We start from the raw sequence: 20,888 nt of genomic DNA on the forward strand, positions 1-20,888 counted from the left end.
TTCAGATATTGCTCAGCAAATTGCTCAGCCTGCCTTGGAGCAATAGAAATTGCTGTCGGACAGAGCAGACTGCACACTTTGTATTCCTCACAACACCCAGCAACAGGGCAGACAGAATGTAAATGACTAGTGTTATCCCTGGCCATGAATATCATCAACTCCATCACTACACACACTTCTTTCAACATTATCCTGCACTGCTCATCAGTGAGGTGTGAAGTATTGGCTGTTGGCAGAGAAAGAAGTAATCAACTCATGTCTCAAATGCTTTTTGTTGGAGGCAGCACATTGGCATTAATGAGCCTCTTACATTCATTATTCTGTATCCTTTTAAAAAACACATCTTAGCCTAATTAAATTAAAACATTTCCACACAATAGCACCTGTTTGCTATAAACTTTTTTAAAGGGGAAAGTTTTTTCCCTCTTCAGACTTTTTGGGAGGAGGGTGTGGACCCTGAGCGTCATTCCAAGGGAGTTGCACTCATAGTGGACTTCCCCAAACTTGGGTTGTTGGAGTTAGATCAGTCACTAGGACAATGTGACTTTGGTTTCTGGGATCGTTACGCACAATAATAACAGAGTTGCCCTCTCCTTCTGTGCTAGGACTATTTATTCTTTGGAGTTTGTTTAGTATGACTTACAGGGAGGCAGAGATGGACTGGCGGTGGATAGTTTTCACACTGTTTTTGAACTTCCAGTTCACGTACGGGACTCCCTCCTCTTATGACTTGTTCCAGGGGTCTGCATACACTGGAGTGGTGCACAGACACAGGAATAGGTAAGTTCTGTCTTTTTTAACTTGCGTGAATGATTTTAATTTTCTGTTTTACTTCAAGAACATTTTCATACCATGCTTCTTTAATTTCCTGGACTTGAGAGTCGTGCGCCTTCGTTGCGCATTTGCCAATATACAATGCGATAACGCCCAAACATCTTGGGTCGAAACGCCCCAAGATCGATGAAGATTCAGCCTGCTGTGGTCGTATATAGTCTGTTAACTTTCACTGTGCTCTTATCAGCCTCGGGCTAAGTTTGGCTTGAGTGTAGCCAAAGCTGATAAGATGCAGATAAACACTGGAATGCCAGTAACTTCTCAGATATCCCGCACAAGTGACTTTTAGTGTATTTGGAATTGTTAACTGATAAACCTAAACAAACAAGCGGGATTCTTTAGGAAATAAAACTTAAATTGTGTGAATTTCAGGGAAAAGGGGGCTTAATAGCGATTTTCATTATCAAACTACAAAATATGTCGTCCTCTAAAGCAATTCTTTTAGTAAATAAAATTGTGTTTATTTTGTGTATTTTCTCCCCCTCAGGAACTGGTGTGCGTATGTGGTGCGTAAGAACGTGAGCTGCGCCGTGCAGGGCAGTGTGGAGAGCTTCCAGGAGCCCGTGGTTGCCCCCTGCCCGGCCTACCAGCCCGACTGCCAGCAACAAGTGACGTGAGCATCCGGGGAGCTGAGGGAGGGGGGCTGAGGGTGCATGTTTAGGCGTATGAGGTAGATGAGAGTTCAGATTTTAAATGTTTCTCAGAGAGAAAAAGAGAGAAAGCTGGAGGCAGACAATGTCCCAGTGGCAGCAGAAACTCAACTGGCAGAACCAAAAGTAGGCTAAAGCATCTTTAGCAAGTTAAAATCCTCGGTGAAAAGCCAAAGAGCTCATAAGAAACAGCCTGAAGGAAGGAGAATGCTCCCTGTAGATGAAAGACAATGTTATTACTTACTTTTAAAGTCTTTTAAAGTTACAAGCTAGCCTTTCAAGTCAGTATTATCCGGTATACCACTGTCTTCATGAATACTTGATTCTGATTGGCTACACCGCGTTTATATTAGACAGCTACAGAGTAATGTTGACTTATATCCATTTTCTTTAAAACTCCCTAAACGCTCTCAAATATAATGGCATTAAGTGTGTGAAATCATGATATTGATTCAGGGACCAGCTACGACATGGCTGGTTAGCGAGCTGTTTATCAAGCAGTCAACACAACATAGCAGTAACCTTGCTAGCTAGCTTTTTAGCTAACCCTCTAGTTGAGTGCTTTAGGTTGAAGCTACTGACTAGAAATATATCCTAGTCCCAATTAATAGCTAATATATGTTTATTTAGTGGACAAGGGAACAACGTGTATTTGAATAAGAACCTACTTGGAACATGAAATTATAATAATTATAATTATTGAGTAACTAGCAGGCATTAGCCCATGCCATATCTTTTTATCCTTTGTTTTTATCAGCATGAATTCCAACCTCGAACACTCAAATACTACTGTACGAATCACAGTTATTAACCAAAACCTACGGTAATATATAACTAAAACCTAAAAATAATATAGGTTCACTGAAACTAAATTTTAAAAAAGTTTTACAAAAAACAAACAGAAAATAAAACAAACTGAATTGTGTTCTTTAAAAAAATAATTAAAATAAGATAAAATTGACGAATCGTCCTTAGTTTTACTCGTTAAAAGCAGCAGAGTGACCGTCATGAACACCTAAGTCTGCAAGTGTAAAATGGCCTGATTTGATTGGTTAAGACTCCATACAAAGAAAGTTTAATGTCTTGAGTTGTATTTAAATAGCTAGTTTGATTAGGCTAAATAAAATAAAAAGTGAAGAATAGCCAACATGAATGTGTTTTTAAATGTACGATGGCCACACACCCCTGACATGTATTTGTATATACAAAAAACTGAAACTAACACTAAAACTGATTAAAAGTGAACTTAAATTAAGCATTTTTGCAAAATAAAAACTAAAATAAACCAAGAGCTGTCAGTAAAAATGAATTAAATCTTATCTGAAATTGAAAACAGAAAACGAAAAAAAAGAGCTAATGAAAAATCAAAAACTGATATGACTATGGTACAAATGCCAAAGTTAAATGTGTTTGTCTTTTTATTTGAAGTAGGCCTTTTATCTTAAAGTATAAATGATCAGATTATAATGGACTCCTATGGACTTCTGAACTGCAGACCTCCTTATATTCCTGATAATGAGCACACAATCTGGCATTGTGTGTTACATATAACCTTATCTTTGACAGTACTTTGAGAAAAAATACCTGTGAGTTTCATTGTGTTAACCTTGCAAAGCAGATGGACTGGCAAGATTCCATGTCTGTCGTCAGGCAGATCCAGCTTGCAACGATTGTACCAGGTCTGAAAATGGAGCTGGCCAATCAGTGTAATTTGAGGAATAAGAGGCAGAAGCTACAGGCAGGGTTTAGTTGTACGGGAAGCTGAAAGCATTGGCTAGCTTTTAGCTTGGATATAGCTATTATATAGTGGCAGTTTTATCAGAAGTTGGCCACATTTTTGGATTAAATAAAGAGCAAAGAACTGCAATAAAAGCTTTTCATGATGGAATCAATTTTTTTCACTCTTATCCCCGCCTGCTTTGGCATGAGTAGTTACAGTAGGTAGCCTACATAGTTACAGGCAGAATTTAGTTGCACTGTAAGCAGTAATGGCTGACACCAGTGTAGCTTTTAGCTTGAATGTAGCTGTAGGTTGTTCAGAATTGGGCCACAAAACAAGAGCAAAGAGCACAATGAAAGCTTCTCTGAGATGTTTTTGCACTTCTCCTGACCGGCCTCAGCATGAGTTTTATACACCAACAAGCTCCATCGTTCAGACGAGCTCATGTTACTATCAGAGCTGTGAATGTCTACTACCTCATTTTGTATTGTTACCCTAATTGGCTAGTTATGAATTTGACAGACAGAACCTTCGTCCAATCAACTTTGGGGAATGTTTTTGTAATGTCTTACCTTTCTCAAACGCTTTGTATGGGAGGTTTCCCACATTTGGATCAGTACACATCAGCGCCGTATAGAAAGTCCTGTATCATAATAGTTTGAACCTATTCTCCTCACACTATCTACAAATGAACAAGAAAAATCAGCAACGAAATAATATGTACTGTTTTTTAGCATTGGTTAAAAAATTGTCCCAAACCAAAAATTCCTCACAGGAGCTTTGACATGACCTTTTATCTACTCTGATAGGTCAAAAAAGGATCATGAATCCACACTGTTTTGCTTTCTTTTTCACTGAAATCAACCAGCATATACAACACCAATACATCTATTAACATGCTTGAGGTCTTCAGGAATAAAGGACTTCAAGTCTTCAACAAATCAGCATTCATCTTGAACAGCTAGACTTTAATCAGAGAATTGGCTCAAGAATAATGAAGACAGCAAAGTGTGCAAAATTTGCTGCTTATCTTTTAAAATCATAAGTGCTGTGGCTAGAGTAAAGACACTGGCTTTAATTCTAAATATTTGTGTGTATTACAGCTTGAGTTATCTTTGAATACTTAGGCTAGCTGTTATCACTCTTTACATGTGCCTGTTTTACTTAATTAAGCATACAAGACAAATTATTCACACCTGGCTTGGAAACGTGTTTCTAAGTCTGCTCTAGTTTTATGAAGTGTTTGAATATGCGTTGATACACACTCACAGATGCCTCACAGCTGTTGATTTGTCACTAGAAGACATATAGCTCTCAACATTATGTGACTCAATCCCCTGTTATGGTTTTCATCATCATAGTACAAACAATAATAGAAATCAGTTAATTTGAAAGTAACACATCAAAAAGAGTCTCATCAAAGTAACTCTGGGTTAAATTATCCCCGGGGACAAATAATGCATTTAAAATGTAACACAAAAATATATCAAAACATAGAAGTATGTTATTCCTTTGTAAATCTGAAGACATGACTACAAGGGTAAACATATGCTCTCCCTTTGATGCAATATTAAATATTGTCCAAGTTAAATATAATTTGAATAGAGCCCATGTTTGTACCAAACATTTTAGGATTAACAAAACAATCTGTCTCTCATAGAGCAGACAATCGTAGTTCATGAGTGTATCCATTCCAGTAATTGGTGAGGAACTGATGTCATTACTTCTTTACTGGAAGGAGTTCTGTTGCAACATTATATTTACATTTTTAAAGTATTTTAACCATGAAACAACACATGTTGTTTGTGGTTCAGCTTTCTGATCCACTCACCAAAAGCACATGCATGGAGCCTTTGTGTTGTGGAAAAGATCCCTGGAAACTAGTGAGCCTTTGGTCGCAGGAGCAAATTTCCTAGAAGAACTGGCAGTGAGAATCGACACATCAGGTTTTTACATTTCTGAGTTGTGATTTTCAGCACTGGCTTTATATTATCTTGTGGTAAAATGACACTAAAGCGCGTAGCTTTTGCATAGATTTTTCTGTCTTCCTCAGGCTGAATAAAGTGTTATCAGTGACAGTGTGGAAATGTGCAAAGATGATTATTTCTGCAGTCAGATTTCCAGATGTGCATGATTGAACCCTGCTTTCAGGGAAGTGATGTCACCTATTGTTTCTTTGGAAACAGTTTGCCTTGGCTACAAAGCTGACATATGCGAGTAAATGAGAACATTACAGAAGCCTTAAAAATGACCATATAAAAAAAAACAAGTAAACAAACAGAAAAGTCATTTTTGGTGATTACAGAGCTCAAGTGTTTCCAATGAAAATAAACAAGACTGGAACAGTTTTTTCTTTGTGCAATAACAGAGTATTGAATCATGAACAAAGAAAATGTGGTTACAAACCCCCACAATATGGTTTGATGTAGAAATAAAGTTCATGTTTCCTTCGTTGTTTTTGTTTCTGCTTAGAAAACTCTGGCTATATCTTATGTTACAGATATCATAATAGGTTTCGACCTACATACAAGATTGCCTTCAAGACGGTTACAGAGTTGGAGTGGAGATGCTGCCCTGGCTACCAAGGTCATGACTGTAAGGATTTAAAACCACCCCCAGACCGACAAGTAGTTCAAGGAGCACAGCCTTACCTCCCACAAAATCCTGGATACACAACCAGACACACACAAAGTAAGTCAGTGTTTTCCTCTCTGCACTGGGTGTTTCATATCTCATTTTCTCCCCATCTTACTGAGTAAAATTGAAGTACCAACTTACTGTAAATCCTCAAATAATACCAGACGTTTGTATAAAAGAGATTTAATTTTACTCTATACCTTATTTAAGACCTGTAGGTCCATATCAGCATGAATTATAAGAAATAGGTATAGATGCTAGGCGAAAGCAAAACAATAAAATCAAAGTTTTCAGTAATAAAAACACAAAATACATTTGTGACACTGATTGTGGGCTGAGTAAGCAACATTGTGATTTCATTTACTGAGTAAATTTATGCACTAGTAAATGTGTACATGAAATGTCTCAGTACAGTATGAAATGTGGAGACATTGCTGTAAAAAAATGTGACTTGCACTTGTCCATCCTGGTAATTGGAGAACTGTACACTGTTTTCATCATCACTCAAGTTATTTCTGATAATTTGCCCCAGATATTTAACTTTGTCCACTGAAGCTTCATCACAGGTAAAGAAAGATGGAAAGGTCTTTGGTTTTCACTAACATTATGACACTCTTTAGCCATTTTATATAATCCTAAAACTTGAACAGATTTTGAGAAGTTGCAGGCTGTTACTTGAGATTCTTTCTCTGTGTGTTGTATAGTTCTTAATATTTTAATACAAAACAAACATTATAATGCAACTTCAGAAGTAAAAGCCTAAAAAAAAATATTTTAGGAACTGTAAGCTATCTGACAACTGAATTACATTAAAAAAAAAATAACAATGAGATACTAAAACAAATAATAGTTTTTGGTTGTTTTAAGGGGGTTAGAAAAGGTGTATTTCTACAACTAACAGCCGCTTATATGTTTCTTTCCCTACTCTCATTTTTATTTAGAGAGCAAAATTAGCTTTGGCTCATCTTGTTAGTGTTTTCTTTTTTTAGCTGGTAGTGTGACGGGTAACCTCCTGTGTCAATAAAAATATATTTTTTAATCTATGTCAAAGGAACTTTCAAAAACACTGTTGGCACATTTTGGTCACCGAATGATTGTGTGAAAATGTTGATGGTTCAGTCACATGGGTCTCTTAGTGAATTTATGTTCTATTTTTTTAGATCAGACGTCAGTCTGAATTAGGGCTCAAAGACATGTGCTTTGTCTAGTAATGTTAAACATTAGCCATGAATGATTGCGACAGTACCGAAAGTTGCAAGACATGCTGGTGTAAACTGCCCACAGCATGGGGGGTAATAAACATAAAACAGTCCATCCATTTTTGATGAAACCTCTATGCAAACCGTCTCTACTGTCACTGACTCACTCTGTTTATCCCTTTGTAAACTTTAGCTGCACAGTACTAAATAAACGACTGTTTAAAAGCATTAAAAGCTGTACTGTTTAAAATGGAAATGCATAGGAATCAGCCTGTCAACCCTTGATAATTCCCCTGCCTGTAGAAAGGGATGACCTTTTATTTGTACATGATGTTGACAACGCCAATGGGCCGCTACTGAACTACGGGTCTCATTTTGAGAATTTGAACTATGCTATTTCAAAGTGATTTGCTTTGAAAAGGAGAGAATTTTTTGGTTGGATTTAGTACTAAAAAATCTACAATTTATTCTTTGACCACAGGGCCAGAGCGGCGAGAGACTGGACACCATGAGATGAGGCATGGTGGGACCGATAAGGTGCATCTTCTAGAAGGTGAAGTTCAGCGTCTGTCTCAAACAGTTACGAATCTACAGTCCGCTTTGACGGGGTTAACTGCCAATCTCAAGACAGACCTGCAGGACGACACAAAAAAGATGCTGGTGACACTTCTCAACAACATGAGACCACCAGATAGTCCCACTGCTGGAGGCACTGAGGAGAGCCCCGCAGTGCTGGATGGCCATCAGGCTACTAGAGGTGGGATCGCAGGAGAAAAAGCTATAGAAAAGATAGTGGCCAGACTGGATGATCTCAACAATGCACTAAAGAGCAAGGAAGAAGCTTTGGAAGACCTCAGAGGAACCATGACCAGTCATGAGGGGCAGATTCGTGTCCTGATGGATGCCTCGCAATCTCAAACACCAGCCATAGGGGAGTTTGATATAATACAGAACTACATTGATGGCAAGTTTAAGGAGATGAAGAAGGAGCTGGATTTGAGTGTTGAAGAACAAATAGCTAAGCTTCAAAGTTCATACAACGACAAGATCCAGGCCTTGCAGAAGACCTGTGAAGGTGGCTGTGACCAAGGTTTGGCACAACTCGCCAAACTGGTGGATACAAAAGAGGCTGATCTGAGAAAGGAGATCCGGGCTTTACATCTAGACATGGTTGCTGCAGATGGACCAATCAGAACCCAAAGACAGATAGATCCATCTAAAGGGGAAGAGGATCATGATAATGACCATAGCAACATGTGGCGGGAGATTGACCGGATTGCAGAGGCTCATCGGATCCTGAACGTACGCATTGACAATGAGCTGGCACATCTGTCTTCGCCTCAGGTTGACAATGACTTTGGCCCAATGATTGAAGAGCTAGAAGCTCGCATTAATATCACAGAGCAAAATGCAGAGACACACTGCTTCTATATTGAAGAGAAGCTGACCCGTACCATTGCTGATGAAGTGGCGGCACTTCGGCTCCTTCTTGATGAGCGTCTGAACAACATGGAGGACCAGCTTACGAACATGCTGGTGGAAATGAGCAACAACTCCTTCCCTGGTATGTTTAGTGAATCTGTGGATGCTGTCCAGAGACAAGTCAACAATAACAAGTTCCTCCTTCAGGGTTTGGATGAGAAAGTCAGTGCTGTCGCTGAGTTATGCTCTGCAGGATGTTCAGGCTCAGGATACTCTGTAGATGCAGAAAGTCCATCATCTCTACCTAACAATTTGTTAAGTATTTTTAAGGACCTGAATCGGTATAGGAATGACTTGGATGTTCTCCACACAAATGTCACTGCCAACAAAAACAAGATCAGGCAACTTGTAGAACTCGTTGGAAGGCAGTCACTCAGAAATGAGAGAAATGCCAGGACAATAGATGATGTCCAGAAGGGCTTGATTAATCTCCAGGACAACGTGCGTGGTCTGGCTGGTACTTTTAAGGGTTTCAGTGACTCTCTGAGCAAATACAACCTGGATATGCATAGAATAAACTCAACTTGCTGCCATGCAGAACAAAGAGGCACTGCAGGAAATACCTGGTCATCAGTCATTCCTGTACCCAGTATCCAGACTGATGACACCAGAAGTCAGGTGGATGATCTAAGGAGCAGGCTTGACACACTCAGTAAACAGGTTTCCTCTGAACTGAGACTGTGTAAACAGAACACACAGAGTGTTTCCGATGACATTTATGCTGTGGACAGACGTGTGAGCAGACTTGAAAAGGTGTGTGGAAAGCTAGATGGAGTTTCTGACAATATCAAAGAGCTGAAAGATAGACTGGAGAGACATGTTGGTGGTCTGCAGAACTGTGTGAGCTGGATGAACACTACATGTGGCAAACAGGGTGCAGACATCATCACACTGCAGAATTCCTTGCTGAAGCTCCAGGGACAAATGTCTGCAATGGCTAAACATGTTTTGAAAGACGTCACCGCCAAGGAGCCAGGTGAGTAAATGGTTTGGTGATGGTTTGATGACAGATGACATCTTAGCCAATTTCATACATGTGCCCCAGGAAATGTCTTGAATATTTCAGTCTGCCTGTCTTGCTTGTTTGCACCTGCACCTAACCCCAGGAAGACTGGTGTTGTCAAATAAGGGCGGGGGGGGCTCGGCAGATGGGACATGACATGAAAAGAACAGTTTGCAAATGGCAATCATGGCTATATTTATAGGACATGTTCACATTGAAACTGGAAAGAGCGTAGGAAAACATACTTAAAGAAGATGTCAATATCAGGTTTATAGAAAAATGAAACAATATTGACATTTGTCTTGTTATCATGGCAACAAAAATGATCTCTCAGACACCCAAAACTGGTTAAATGAAGTTATTTTTGAGTTCCAACCTGCTTATTAGTAAGGATAATTGAATTAATACGAAAATTTACATATCAGGCCTAATTCATCAATACCACTGCAAAATTTTTCTTTACTTTTGTCCTAAGAAAGTTTCTAAGAGAAACCTATTCTGATTTCATGTCTTGTTCTTAAACTGCTAAATTATTCCAACATGTTCCCTAAACTGATGTCCTTGTAAGCTGGAAGCTTGTGCACGTATTTTCTATTTAGCATGGAAAAATGCCTCTTTTATGCCCATATAAGGACATGAGACTGCAGAGCTGTGTGCAAACTCAGAGGGCACACAAGAATGAGATAGAACTGGCATGATGTTAATAATGTCCAAGAAATACTTAGGCCTAGAGTTCAGTAGTGGATGTAGTGCTGCTCAAAATGAAACAAAAAAAGGAAATTTTTAACCATGTATTTTATTTAGCGCCAGTACTATTAAACTTATGTTACACACTATAGACAACAGATGATATCACTGGTTAAGAGCCATTAAAAACAACATGTGGCACTGTAATAAGTAAAGGATGCATTCCATAATAATAATAAACAAGGAAAATAGTTCTAGCTTTAATTTTTTTTTCAAATAACTTTGATAAACGCCACATTTTATTTTAAAAACTGGCACTGTTAAACGATGAAACGTCTTTAAACACATTTTGATATTTTCATTGTTTAGCACAAGCATCTGATGAAAAAAATTGTACCAACGTGCTTCTAGTTTATCTTCAAAATTGTACATTTTTGATTTGAGTTATAGCCAATGCTATGACTCTATTCAACACTATGAATGAATTTTGTCTAAATCATTTAAGAAAATGTGCATGGAATGCTGGATTTGCTTGGTGGGTGGGGCAGGCATGCATGTGCAAAGGCTGTGGTCTTCAGTGCACTAGTCGCTGGATCGTTTACCGGTCTCTGTGCTTTTTGCTTCAGCCTTCCCTCTTCTCTCTTCCCCCATGTCTCCTGTCTCTTTTTAGCTCTTCTATCTTAGTAAAGTCAAAAAAAGCCCTAAAGCAACTTTTAAACTTTTAAACTTTTTTAAAAAGAGAATATATGTATGGTACTGTGCAGAACTTTCAGGCATGTTTGGACCAGAAATTGAAGCTGAATTAAGGTGTGTTATAAGGAGTAAGCCCACCTGAGGGCATCATCAGGCAGGAAGGAGGATTGACATAACCCCACTCATCCTCTGGATGTCTGCATATTTCCAGTGGCATGGGAAAATAATGTGTTGAAAAAGTCTTCACCTTCAGGGTGGCTTAAGGGGTGGTTGTGTCCAGTAAGCACGGCCTAGGGCAAGGGTTCCCAAACTTTCAGGTAATGACCCCCTAAATTACAGTGCTGGGACCTGGAGGGGGTTAAAGGATGTAATGTTGCACAAATTTACATTGTAAGAATTTTGTACACAATTCTTATGTTTAAGCACAAATTTTACTTGATAGCTATTTTTAAATTGAACTTTCTCTGCTTGGAGCAGCTTTGGGTTGAAAATCTGACTTTTTTTCATAACTTTGGTACTTCTCAGGACTATTGAATGTAATAATAATTGATATTGCATCTTTTCAGGCATGCAGTATTGAAAATAGAAATTTCTGATAACCTGTATCTTAGATAATGAGTAGAAAAGAGTAGAAAGCAGCTTCATTGTCTGCTCAGTGAGTGAACTGGTTGCCCATAGGTTGTCTGATGTAAATGCCAAGATACCTTCATCTAATTTCTTGTTCAGTGTATTTTCCAGAGTATTTCCTGCTTTGTTCACATACCGTCTCACCCACTTTGCACAGTCTTACCAGAGCGCTAGCAGGAAAAAGCCCAGGTAAAGTCAGGTTGACCATTTGTGGATGTGTGGATTTCTATATGTCCTGTTGTTTGAATAGAAACTCAAAACAGTATGAAAAGACAACAAGCAAGTGGCCAGTTTGTATTCAATAAAGACTAAATAAAGGGATGAAAATACTAGCTGGTGACTAAGGATGAAGAAATGAAAATGAAGTGGTTTTAATATGCTGGGCCCTTGTTTACCTTGTTTACGAAGACAGACAGGGTAATTAATTCTCCTTCAGTTCAGGTCTTAATGCTTAGCTGAACTCACCACATCCTGGATGTTGCTTCATATTAAATTTTGCATAGCTGTCAGAGAAGGCAAATGAGGACATTTCTCACTGTGTCACACTTTTCAGTCATACTAAAATATCTTTCATAAAGATAAGGACAGAATTTTTCCTGTAGAAAGTTCTAAAATTCCCACATTAACACAGCCAGGAAATGAAATGAGCCAAAAGACTTATGAGGAAGAAAGAAGTCTGTTCATTTTTGTTTTATTTGTACAAAAAAAGCCACAGAAACGGCTGCCAAGGAGAAGCTGAATAGAAAAAAATGCAGACTAAAGTAGCTTCCCAACTTCCTATTTGAAATTCCAACATATGAGTTTATTGAGTGTGATTCCCATCTGTGTAAACACAAACTTTTCCTGAAGATAATCCTTCATAATGCATTCTGCCTGCTTGGTTTACATGGAGGCTCGGTTTGAAGGATCAGATACCATGAATGGCCACAGGGTATTTCCCGGAGTGGGAGGACACGAGTTCACTGGGCCTCTCGTGCTCGCCTTGAATATGTCACTCAATATGTCCTGAGGCCCACATTGGAAACTTCCTGTGACTCAAATCCATGTTGTCCTAAGAATTCCCCAGTTTTTATATAGGGAGTGAGAAAGGTAAATAGAATCTGAAAGTTTTATACTGCCAACCTCAGCCCCTCGCCATGACTCTATTGGTTTACTCTCACTGTTTTGTGCCTCGTTGCTCCCTTATGTAAATGTCAGAACACCGAGTAGACTGCTCCATCTCTCAAAATCCCTTTATGAACATGTTGAGCTGTGAGGTCTACTTTCTACCATCATGACAGTGCTTTTTGTAGTCACAGACCTCACTTTCAGTCACCAGCCTCTCACACACACAGCACACCTCCACCTCCTCTCTTTCTCCTGACGCATACCGACCTCCAGAGATTCCCGTAGGGTGACCTCAGCCTGATGTGTGGAGTCTGGTCCTCATTAAGGGCCCTGACTTACTGCTGGAGCCAGTCTTGATGGAGAGGGGAGAACAGGGCTCCACACCCAGTACCAGATGCTCTGACTACCCTCAGCTGTGATGTCATGATTGGGGCCCCATTGCTGGTGCCTCCCTCTGTTAAACAATCGCCCAAAACAATAGTGTGATGGAGACCTAAGTAAAAAAGGAGGGTGGATGGATTAATGGCCATGGTTTGAGAGACAAACACATTAGGGCATTGTGTTTCCATCCCACTTTTTGCCAAATATGGTCTGCTTTTTCCAAACTCAGATATCTGATATCAGTGCCGTAAATGTAACATTAGCCAGCATTAAATCAGACTGAACCTCTGCCCAGCATTCAATCAGGCAGAGCTTCGCGTGCAGGAGCAGGATTATGAAGTATGTTTAGTTTAGGCTTTGACTTTTAAAAGAAGCAAATTCTAATCCAGTACACTTCATGGCGAATTTAGCAAATATCTCTGCACTTTGTGCCGTTGTCAGTCTGATGATGTGTTGGCCTCACAACAGTTACTAAAGGACATTCAGCTGACTCTGAAGCTCTGTTTCTCTGGTGAAAGCCTAAAAAGCAGGGATTTAGTAAGCAGCTCTCCCTGGAGTGTAGTTTATTTTCACTTATCTAGAGTCCTTCCTTCCTGTTAGTATGCAGCAGTAACTATTGCGACTGTTGGCTAACTGCTGGCTAATATTTAGCACATGGCTTTATCAGAGGTATGCATAGCAACAAAAATTTTCTAATGATATACCAAAGACTTGTGATCTCAATTAGTAACCCAAGATATTATTTTCATGCTTGTTTACATTTGATTCAAAAAGTTGAATGCCTTCAATGCTGTGAAGAAGTATTTGCCATTTTAATGTTTCAGATCATCAAACAAATTTCAGTATAAGACAAAGATAACCCAAGTAAATAGAAAATGCTGTGTTAAAATAATGCTTTTATTTATCAAGGGAAGTAACATCAGTTAGCTAGATAACTTTGCTAAAAGGTAGCAATATACTGCAGAGAAACAACTAACCTCATGTAAGAAAGTTTTTGTTGCTTGTTGCAATAGTGAAAACAGCAAATCTATTGAGACAGGGTATTATCAGTTTTTCCAGTATGGTAAGAAATTAAACAACATTTTTTAAGTGGATAAAAAAAATTTATACCTCTCAGATTTAGTTAGCCATAGTTTGAAACTACAAGCAGAAGCTAGCTAACTTAGCTTAAGTCTACAGCAGTGAAACAGCTAGTCTTAGGAGTCAGATCTTATAACTTATAAAACTTCAAATAGTTTTGCAGAGTAATTTTTACTAAAAATGAATGAAAAGATTAATACTACTCATATTTATGTAGCCAAAATTTGAAACTAGCATTAGCTAGCAAACTAAGCTAAAAGCTGGACATGTACTGTCAACAGCAAGGCTTAGGAGACAGGTTATCACAAATTATTCCAGTCTTGATAGAAATCAAACAATGATGTTTTTTCTGGGTGAAAAAAGGTTTATACCATTCAGATTTAGTCAGCAGTAATTTGAAACTACAAGTAGCAGCTAGCTATCATAGCTAAAGTTTACAGCAGTAAAAAAAAGCTAGTTGTAGGAGATAGACCTTTGTTGGCAGTTGCAGTCTTGACAATAGTTTCACAGCACAAAAATGATTGAAAAAAAAATGTATTCTACTTTCATTTATGTAGCCATAATTTGAGCTAGCTAACTAAGCTAAAAGCTGGAAAGATACTACAGTGAAGCAGCTAGCTTTCGGTGGACGGTAACATTAGTTTTTTCCAGTCTTGTGAGAAAGCACAAATTGTGTCTTTTGTACTGGTTGGATGAGAACATGATTAACCTTCATTTATGTTGCTGTAATATGAAGCTACTTGAAGCAGTTAGTTAACTAAGGCTGGGGGGTGTCTTCAAAAAATCACGTCAGTAGCATGTTTTAATGGAAGTTACAGAGGAAGAATTATTGTTTACAATAAAGAGAACCACAAAGAGGAGCTGCTGTGTTTACTCTTGCTGTTGAAACAAGAGCTAGGCTAACTTTTATCCAGTTTTCAGTCAGATTTCTTGGCTGTATTAATAGGCTGCTGGTGGTAGCTTTATATTCAGTCTTTTAAGGCAAGAATTTCAATGGATTCCCCCAAATTAAGGACAAATGTCATGACACTCACACTTTGCATGTAGTCTGTATTCTTAATCCCACAAGAGAGGGAGTTTTACTGCTTAGCATGACGATTGAATGTTTTCCTAAAATTTTGGACAAAGAGGGACTGTCCTCATGAACAGAAAAAAAGAAAATCAGCTAGAAAATTCCCAGATCACTGGGTGTGGTGGTGCTGGTTGAGATTGTACTGAAACATTTCCTTTCTGTGTTTGAGCTCATATTCTCCGGACGGTCATATGAAGACCCAGAGGACACTGGGAACAGATGAGGTGTTGTAATAACATAACTGAAACATTAACAGGAATAACTTTGCCCTTACTCAATGTGACTGCTGAATGAAATTGTGTGACTTAAGTTGCAAAATGTTGGCAATGCTTCGGCCTACGGCAGCTGCAGCAGGATAGGTCTACCACTGAAGCCTGTGTTTGTTTCTGGCTGTTTCCTTTCCAATAGGGAGTTGTGGTTGGGCAGCAATGTATCAAAGTTATTTTGAAATATGGCAAGAGGCTGAAACGTCTTAAGGGGTGCAAACTGCTAAATAGTTTATCAAAAAATGTAGAAAAATGGAAAATGCTTGTTTTCATGGAGTGTAAGCATGCTGTTCTTCATTTTGACGGTGACTAATCAACCTTCTTGTGCTGGATTTTTTCATTGGATTCTCAAGCTGTTTTTTTCTACGCCTCCTGTTTTTTGGAGATGATCCCAGTCTATCTCAAATCACTTCCCTGTCTTTTTCCTCCCAGTATCTCTTATCTCCGAAACTGCTCTCTTCTCACTCCCTTGACACTCTCTCCTTCTGTCCAAATGTGATTTGTCCTTCCAAGATTGCCAGAGGACTTCTTTTTCTCCTCACTCCCTCCGCCCAGTCCTGTAAAAGTCTATTGACAGCCGAGGCCTTCACAAAAAAAAAGGTGGTTGTATTAAAGCAGCTGGATAAAGTAAAGGCTTTGATTTCATGGATCAATGCTTTGCAATTGATCATTTGGAGTCTATATTGGAGAGGCAGGCAAGAAGATTAACTGTCTGCCGTGATGAGGGAATACAAGAAAAACAAGATATCAAAGGCTTTTTGAAGTCAAAGGGTGTCTGTGGGGAAAGAATATAAAATTGTACCCACCACCACCACCACAAACACTCACTGTATATATTTAGTCAGTACCAGAATTTAAAAAGGGGAGCTGTGACTGCATCAGCCTCCCCCTAGAGAGATGTTTGAAGCTGGGAGTTGAGGTGTTTCCATCTCTGACCCATCTGGAAGTCTTCAGAGGAGAATGGACGCAGCTACACAATGGGAGTCCCAGAGGTCTGCCATGCAGCACACAACCTGAACCTCCCGTCATTAATATCACTGCAGGGAAAATAGAGGTGGAGGGAGAAATTGTGTTCATGTGCACAGCGAGGAAAAGGAAAAAGAAGTAAGTCAGACTGAGTGATGCATTAGTGCACATGCGTGCTGCCACCACACCCTGCTCCGAAACCCCCTGACACCGCTTTCCACCACATGATCCATTTGTCTGCAGCAATATTCCTTGACGCTTTCTCCTGTACACTCATGCACTGTCACCCTCAGCTGGAACTGAAGCAGGCCTTCCTCTGCCATGTCTTACTCCATTTTTTAACCAATAACATCTGTTTGTGGTGATTCACATGGTTGAACCAGATTTCTTGTGTATGTGTTTTACCGTCTCTGCGGTTGCCCCCTCAGTGACACACGGACTCAGAGCTCATGGGAAATATGCACTAAAGGCACCCGATGTCCTGAAAGAGGCAGGGGAGGAAATGAATGAGAGATTTTTGATTATCTCAGTACAACATGATTGCTGAGTTTAATTTGTTTTTAATTATACATGGGGTTTCTGAGAAGCTTGTGGTAAGAGGGAGAAGCTTGTTGGTTTGATGATGTTTTATTTGATAAAACTAGAGTGGTTGATTACTTTAATAATCTAGAGCAACAGGCGGGCTCTAACATGATACGACTGCTTTCAGGTATTTTGTGATTGATCGTCGAGCTGGATTACAACATTTAATGTGCAGCGGAATTAACAATCAAATTTGATTTATAATAACGTTGATAATTTGCTGCAAAACTTGCAGCTACTTTAAAAATTATTTAGTTATACAATACTTAAAATGTTATACTCCATACACTAACAAGAGTGAGATACAGTTAGACCTTGATAAAGATTGATTTTTGCACTTCTTTTCGTCATAAAACACTGTTTATGTACATTAAGTGCTCTGACTCAGTGCTTCTGTAAAGAACTTTTCGTTTATATTGATTTTGGCTCCCTATCTTGACTCAACAGTACATCTTAAGTCTTTGCTGGTCATGTGTTATCTGACAAGAAGAACGTTTTAATTCCCTTTTTTAAACAGTCATATGTATCACTTATTGTGAATATTTTCTGTGGAAAACATCAAAAGAGGCTGTTCCTATTCCTTGTGTGGCCCCTTACCTAAGGCTAGGATAGCATGGGAACAGCAGGGCCAAGTCTGACAGAAAATGGCATTGATCATTATAATTATCGTAGTTGTGATTCTAGTTATAAACAAGAATATTTTCCCTTCTCCTGGTGTACAGTGCCCATTAAAAGTATTCACCCCCTTGGATGTTTTAATATTTTATTGATTTTATACATCTATCACAGTTGATAAAATGTGGCTTTACTGACAAAATAATTACAAAGAAACCCTCCTTAATGTCAAAGTCAAAAACAGATTTTTACTACGTTATGTCAATTAAATAGAAAAAATTAAGTAGTCTCACTATCAGTGAAATGGGGATCACCTGAATGAAGTGAATGTGTCTCAAGTGATTGTAGTAGAAAGACACTTGTGTCTGAAAGGTCCAGTCACTGGTTAATCAGTATTCCTCGCTACAATTACACCATGAAGACAAAAAGAACACTCCAAACAACTCAGAGAGAAGATGAAGGAAAAGTATAAGTCAGGGATGGATACAAAAAATCTCCAAGGCACTAAACTTCCTCAGGAGTTCAGCTAAATCATCATCAGGAAATGTAAGGAATATGGCATGTGTGTAAATCTGCCTAGATCAGGCCTTCCTCACAAACTGAGTGACTGTGCAAAAAGGAGGCTAGTGAGAGAGACCACCAAGCCACCTATGACTACTCTGAAGGAGTTACAAGCTTCAGCAGCTGAGATGGGAGAGACTGCGAATGACAACTGCTGCCTGGGTTCTTCACCAGTTGGCTTTATGGGAGAGTTCACCAAAAGGCATGTGGGAGACTCCATGGCCAAGTGGAAGAAAGTTCTTTGGTCTGATGAGACCAAAATGGTGCTTTTTGGCCACCAGGATAAACACTACACATCACCACAAACACACCATCCCCACTGTAGAGCATGGTGGTGGCAGCATCATGCTGTGGGGATGCTTCTCTGAAGCCAGCCCCGGGAGACTTGTAAAATGAATGCAGCAAAATTTAGGAAAATCCTGGAGGACAATCTTTTCAGTCTGGAAGAGAAGTACGGCTTGGGAGAAGATTTATTTCCGACCAAGACAATGACCTCAAGCATACAGCAAAAGCTACACAGAAAGGGTTTAAAGACAACATGATCTACTAAATACTGATTTGAAGGGGGTCAATATTTATGCAGTCCCTAATTTTTCATTAGGTATTTTTTATTTAACTGACATTAATTTGTAGAAATCTGTTTTCACTTTAACATTAAAGAGTTTTTTTGTCAGTTCACAATAAATCCAATTAGCTTGACCATGATTGATTTATAAAACCATTAAAAAGGAAAAAAACATGCAAGGGCTGAATATGTTTTATAGGCTGTGTATATTGTTTGCTCAAAAAGAACTATAAAAATGCCCTTGTATCAGCATATCTATCAGCTGTAAGGTTGTTAAAAGTTGCCTTACCTTTTTATATAATGTGCTTAAAACAATACAATCTGTGTTATCTTAATTATAAAGAGTATTTTACTTACAGAACTTGATGGTATCATCATCGTATCATGGCAGCCCTGATCAGCTTTAATATCCATTCAAACATCAAAAGCAGCCTTTAAAACTTCTCACAGGGCGTTTTGCTAAGATTAAAAATGTAAGTAAGGCCACAGTTACTTCTCTGGATACTGTTTGAAGTAGGTAATGTGTTTATTCTCCCTGTCGATTATGTGTTGTTTGTTTTCTTTGAGAGCTTCCTCAAAGAGCCTTTTCCGCTAAATCTAACTGTAACCATTTGGGATAAGTGGTCATTTCCTTTATGTCAGAGTCATTGGCTGAATGACATTACTGTAATCCTTTTACATCTGCTCCATTTATGCTTAACCTCTCCCACAAGGTTTGATTGGGTTTAAGTTACAGATATTAAACAAACAGAGGCTTTGTTTTAATGTAAAATAAAACCCTCCTCTGAATCTCAGACACAGCATGACACATTCTGTGTGATATGTGGTTGTAAAAAGGGGCTGACATAAGCTACAGGTACTGTAATTACTTTTATTATGTATCCTCTGGACACTTCACAGTGTGTCTGCTCTCACCTCTGAGGCTCAGGAGATGTCTGTACCCTCAGGGGGGCTGGCAAACCGCCAACGGGTTTCTTTTCAGATGTTTCTTGTTGCCTGAAGCTCACACTGTCCGCCTGCTTTGCTTTTTTTATTAAGGCTAATAATGGTGCCACTCTAAGGTGCAGTGAAAGCTGTAGGTCTAATTTGGCCTGCCATCAGAATAAAAGTCGTAAAGGGAGAATTTACAAGAGAAGGGAGGGACGTGTTCTGAAGGAGAGAGAGGAAGAGGGATTTATAAACAAACAAGTAAAGCGAAGGGTGTTCGATGGCGTTTTCTACAACTTTCATCAGATTATGAGGCTGCTTTTGACCAGAACTTTCTTTGCTTTTAATAAACTGGATCACATATTAAAGTAGAATTTGAAGTGAAAAGTTAAAATCTTGCCAATGCCTGTTTCTCTTTCTAAGGAATGACCTTACGACCAGAGAGGCCCATGCCTGTGCCAGATCCAGCCCAGACCAGACCCAGAATCCAAGAAATCCACATCCCTCTAATCATCCCTCCACCGACACAGTCCAGACAACCGCACAGACCCAGCCAACGAGTGCCGACCAACACGCACACAATCAGGACAGGTCCGCCCAACCAGCCATCCAGCCCCCAGCTGCCAGGACAGCACATCCCCCCTCTGGTTCCCGTCAGGCCGGTGGTGGAGACGGGCGAGGCTGGACCTCCAGGGTACATGCGCAGAGTGACTGTGCGCAGAGGGTCTGAGGACTCGTCTAGTATACCGGTTAAAGGATTTGCTGGAGCACCAGGTGAGCAGAGCTAATGGTGACTGTGGAGGTGATGACTATAATCTTAACTGTGTGAACATAAAACCTGCAATAAGCCTAATTTAACTCCATTAAGAACAAACTGATTTAATTATCAAAGCTGATTTCTTTAAGTGGAAGAAAAAAGGGATTACTGGCATGAAGGAAAAAAATGTTAGGATTTAATTTATCTACAGAGGCCCTAAGCAGACATGCATCCATTTTATTTACTCCATAATTATTGATTTAATTCTGGCTGTTTTCTCAAATCCTGACTTGATTTTCCTGTGTCTCAAAAGCACAGAACAGACAGAGAAGTAGTTTAACCTACCTTAGTAGTATGGATTTAGACAACATGGAATGTCATGTAGTCCAGCCTCTAAGTATCCAGAAAGCAACTTTCTATACAATAAAAAATGTAACAAAAATGGAATATTCAGATCAATTTGACATAAAAAGATGA

The 20,888-nt window shown here is 39.1% G+C and overlaps 1 protein-coding gene across 1 annotated transcript in view; it reads left to right on the top strand.

Moving 5' to 3' along the window:
* Window positions 1–503: 503 nt before the first annotated feature.
* emilin2a (elastin microfibril interfacer 2a) overlaps window positions 504–20,888 on the top strand; it is a 35,394-nt gene continuing 15,009 nt past the window's right edge. Inside the window, exons 1-5 of the mRNA XM_041802959.1 lie at window positions 504–780; window positions 1,322–1,447; window positions 5,705–5,895; window positions 7,522–9,498; window positions 20,078–20,428. Coding sequence (XP_041658893.1) covers window positions 635–780; window positions 1,322–1,447; window positions 5,705–5,895; window positions 7,522–9,498; window positions 20,078–20,428 — 2,791 coding nt within the window. The 5' untranslated portion in view covers window positions 504–634. The remainder of the gene's footprint in view (window positions 781–1,321; window positions 1,448–5,704; window positions 5,896–7,521; window positions 9,499–20,077; window positions 20,429–20,888) is intronic.

The sequence above is a fragment of the Cheilinus undulatus genome, linkage group 13 (genome assembly GCF_018320785.1).
Source record: "Cheilinus undulatus linkage group 13, ASM1832078v1, whole genome shotgun sequence".
Lineage (NCBI taxonomy): Eukaryota > Metazoa > Chordata > Actinopteri > Labriformes > Labridae > Cheilinus > Cheilinus undulatus.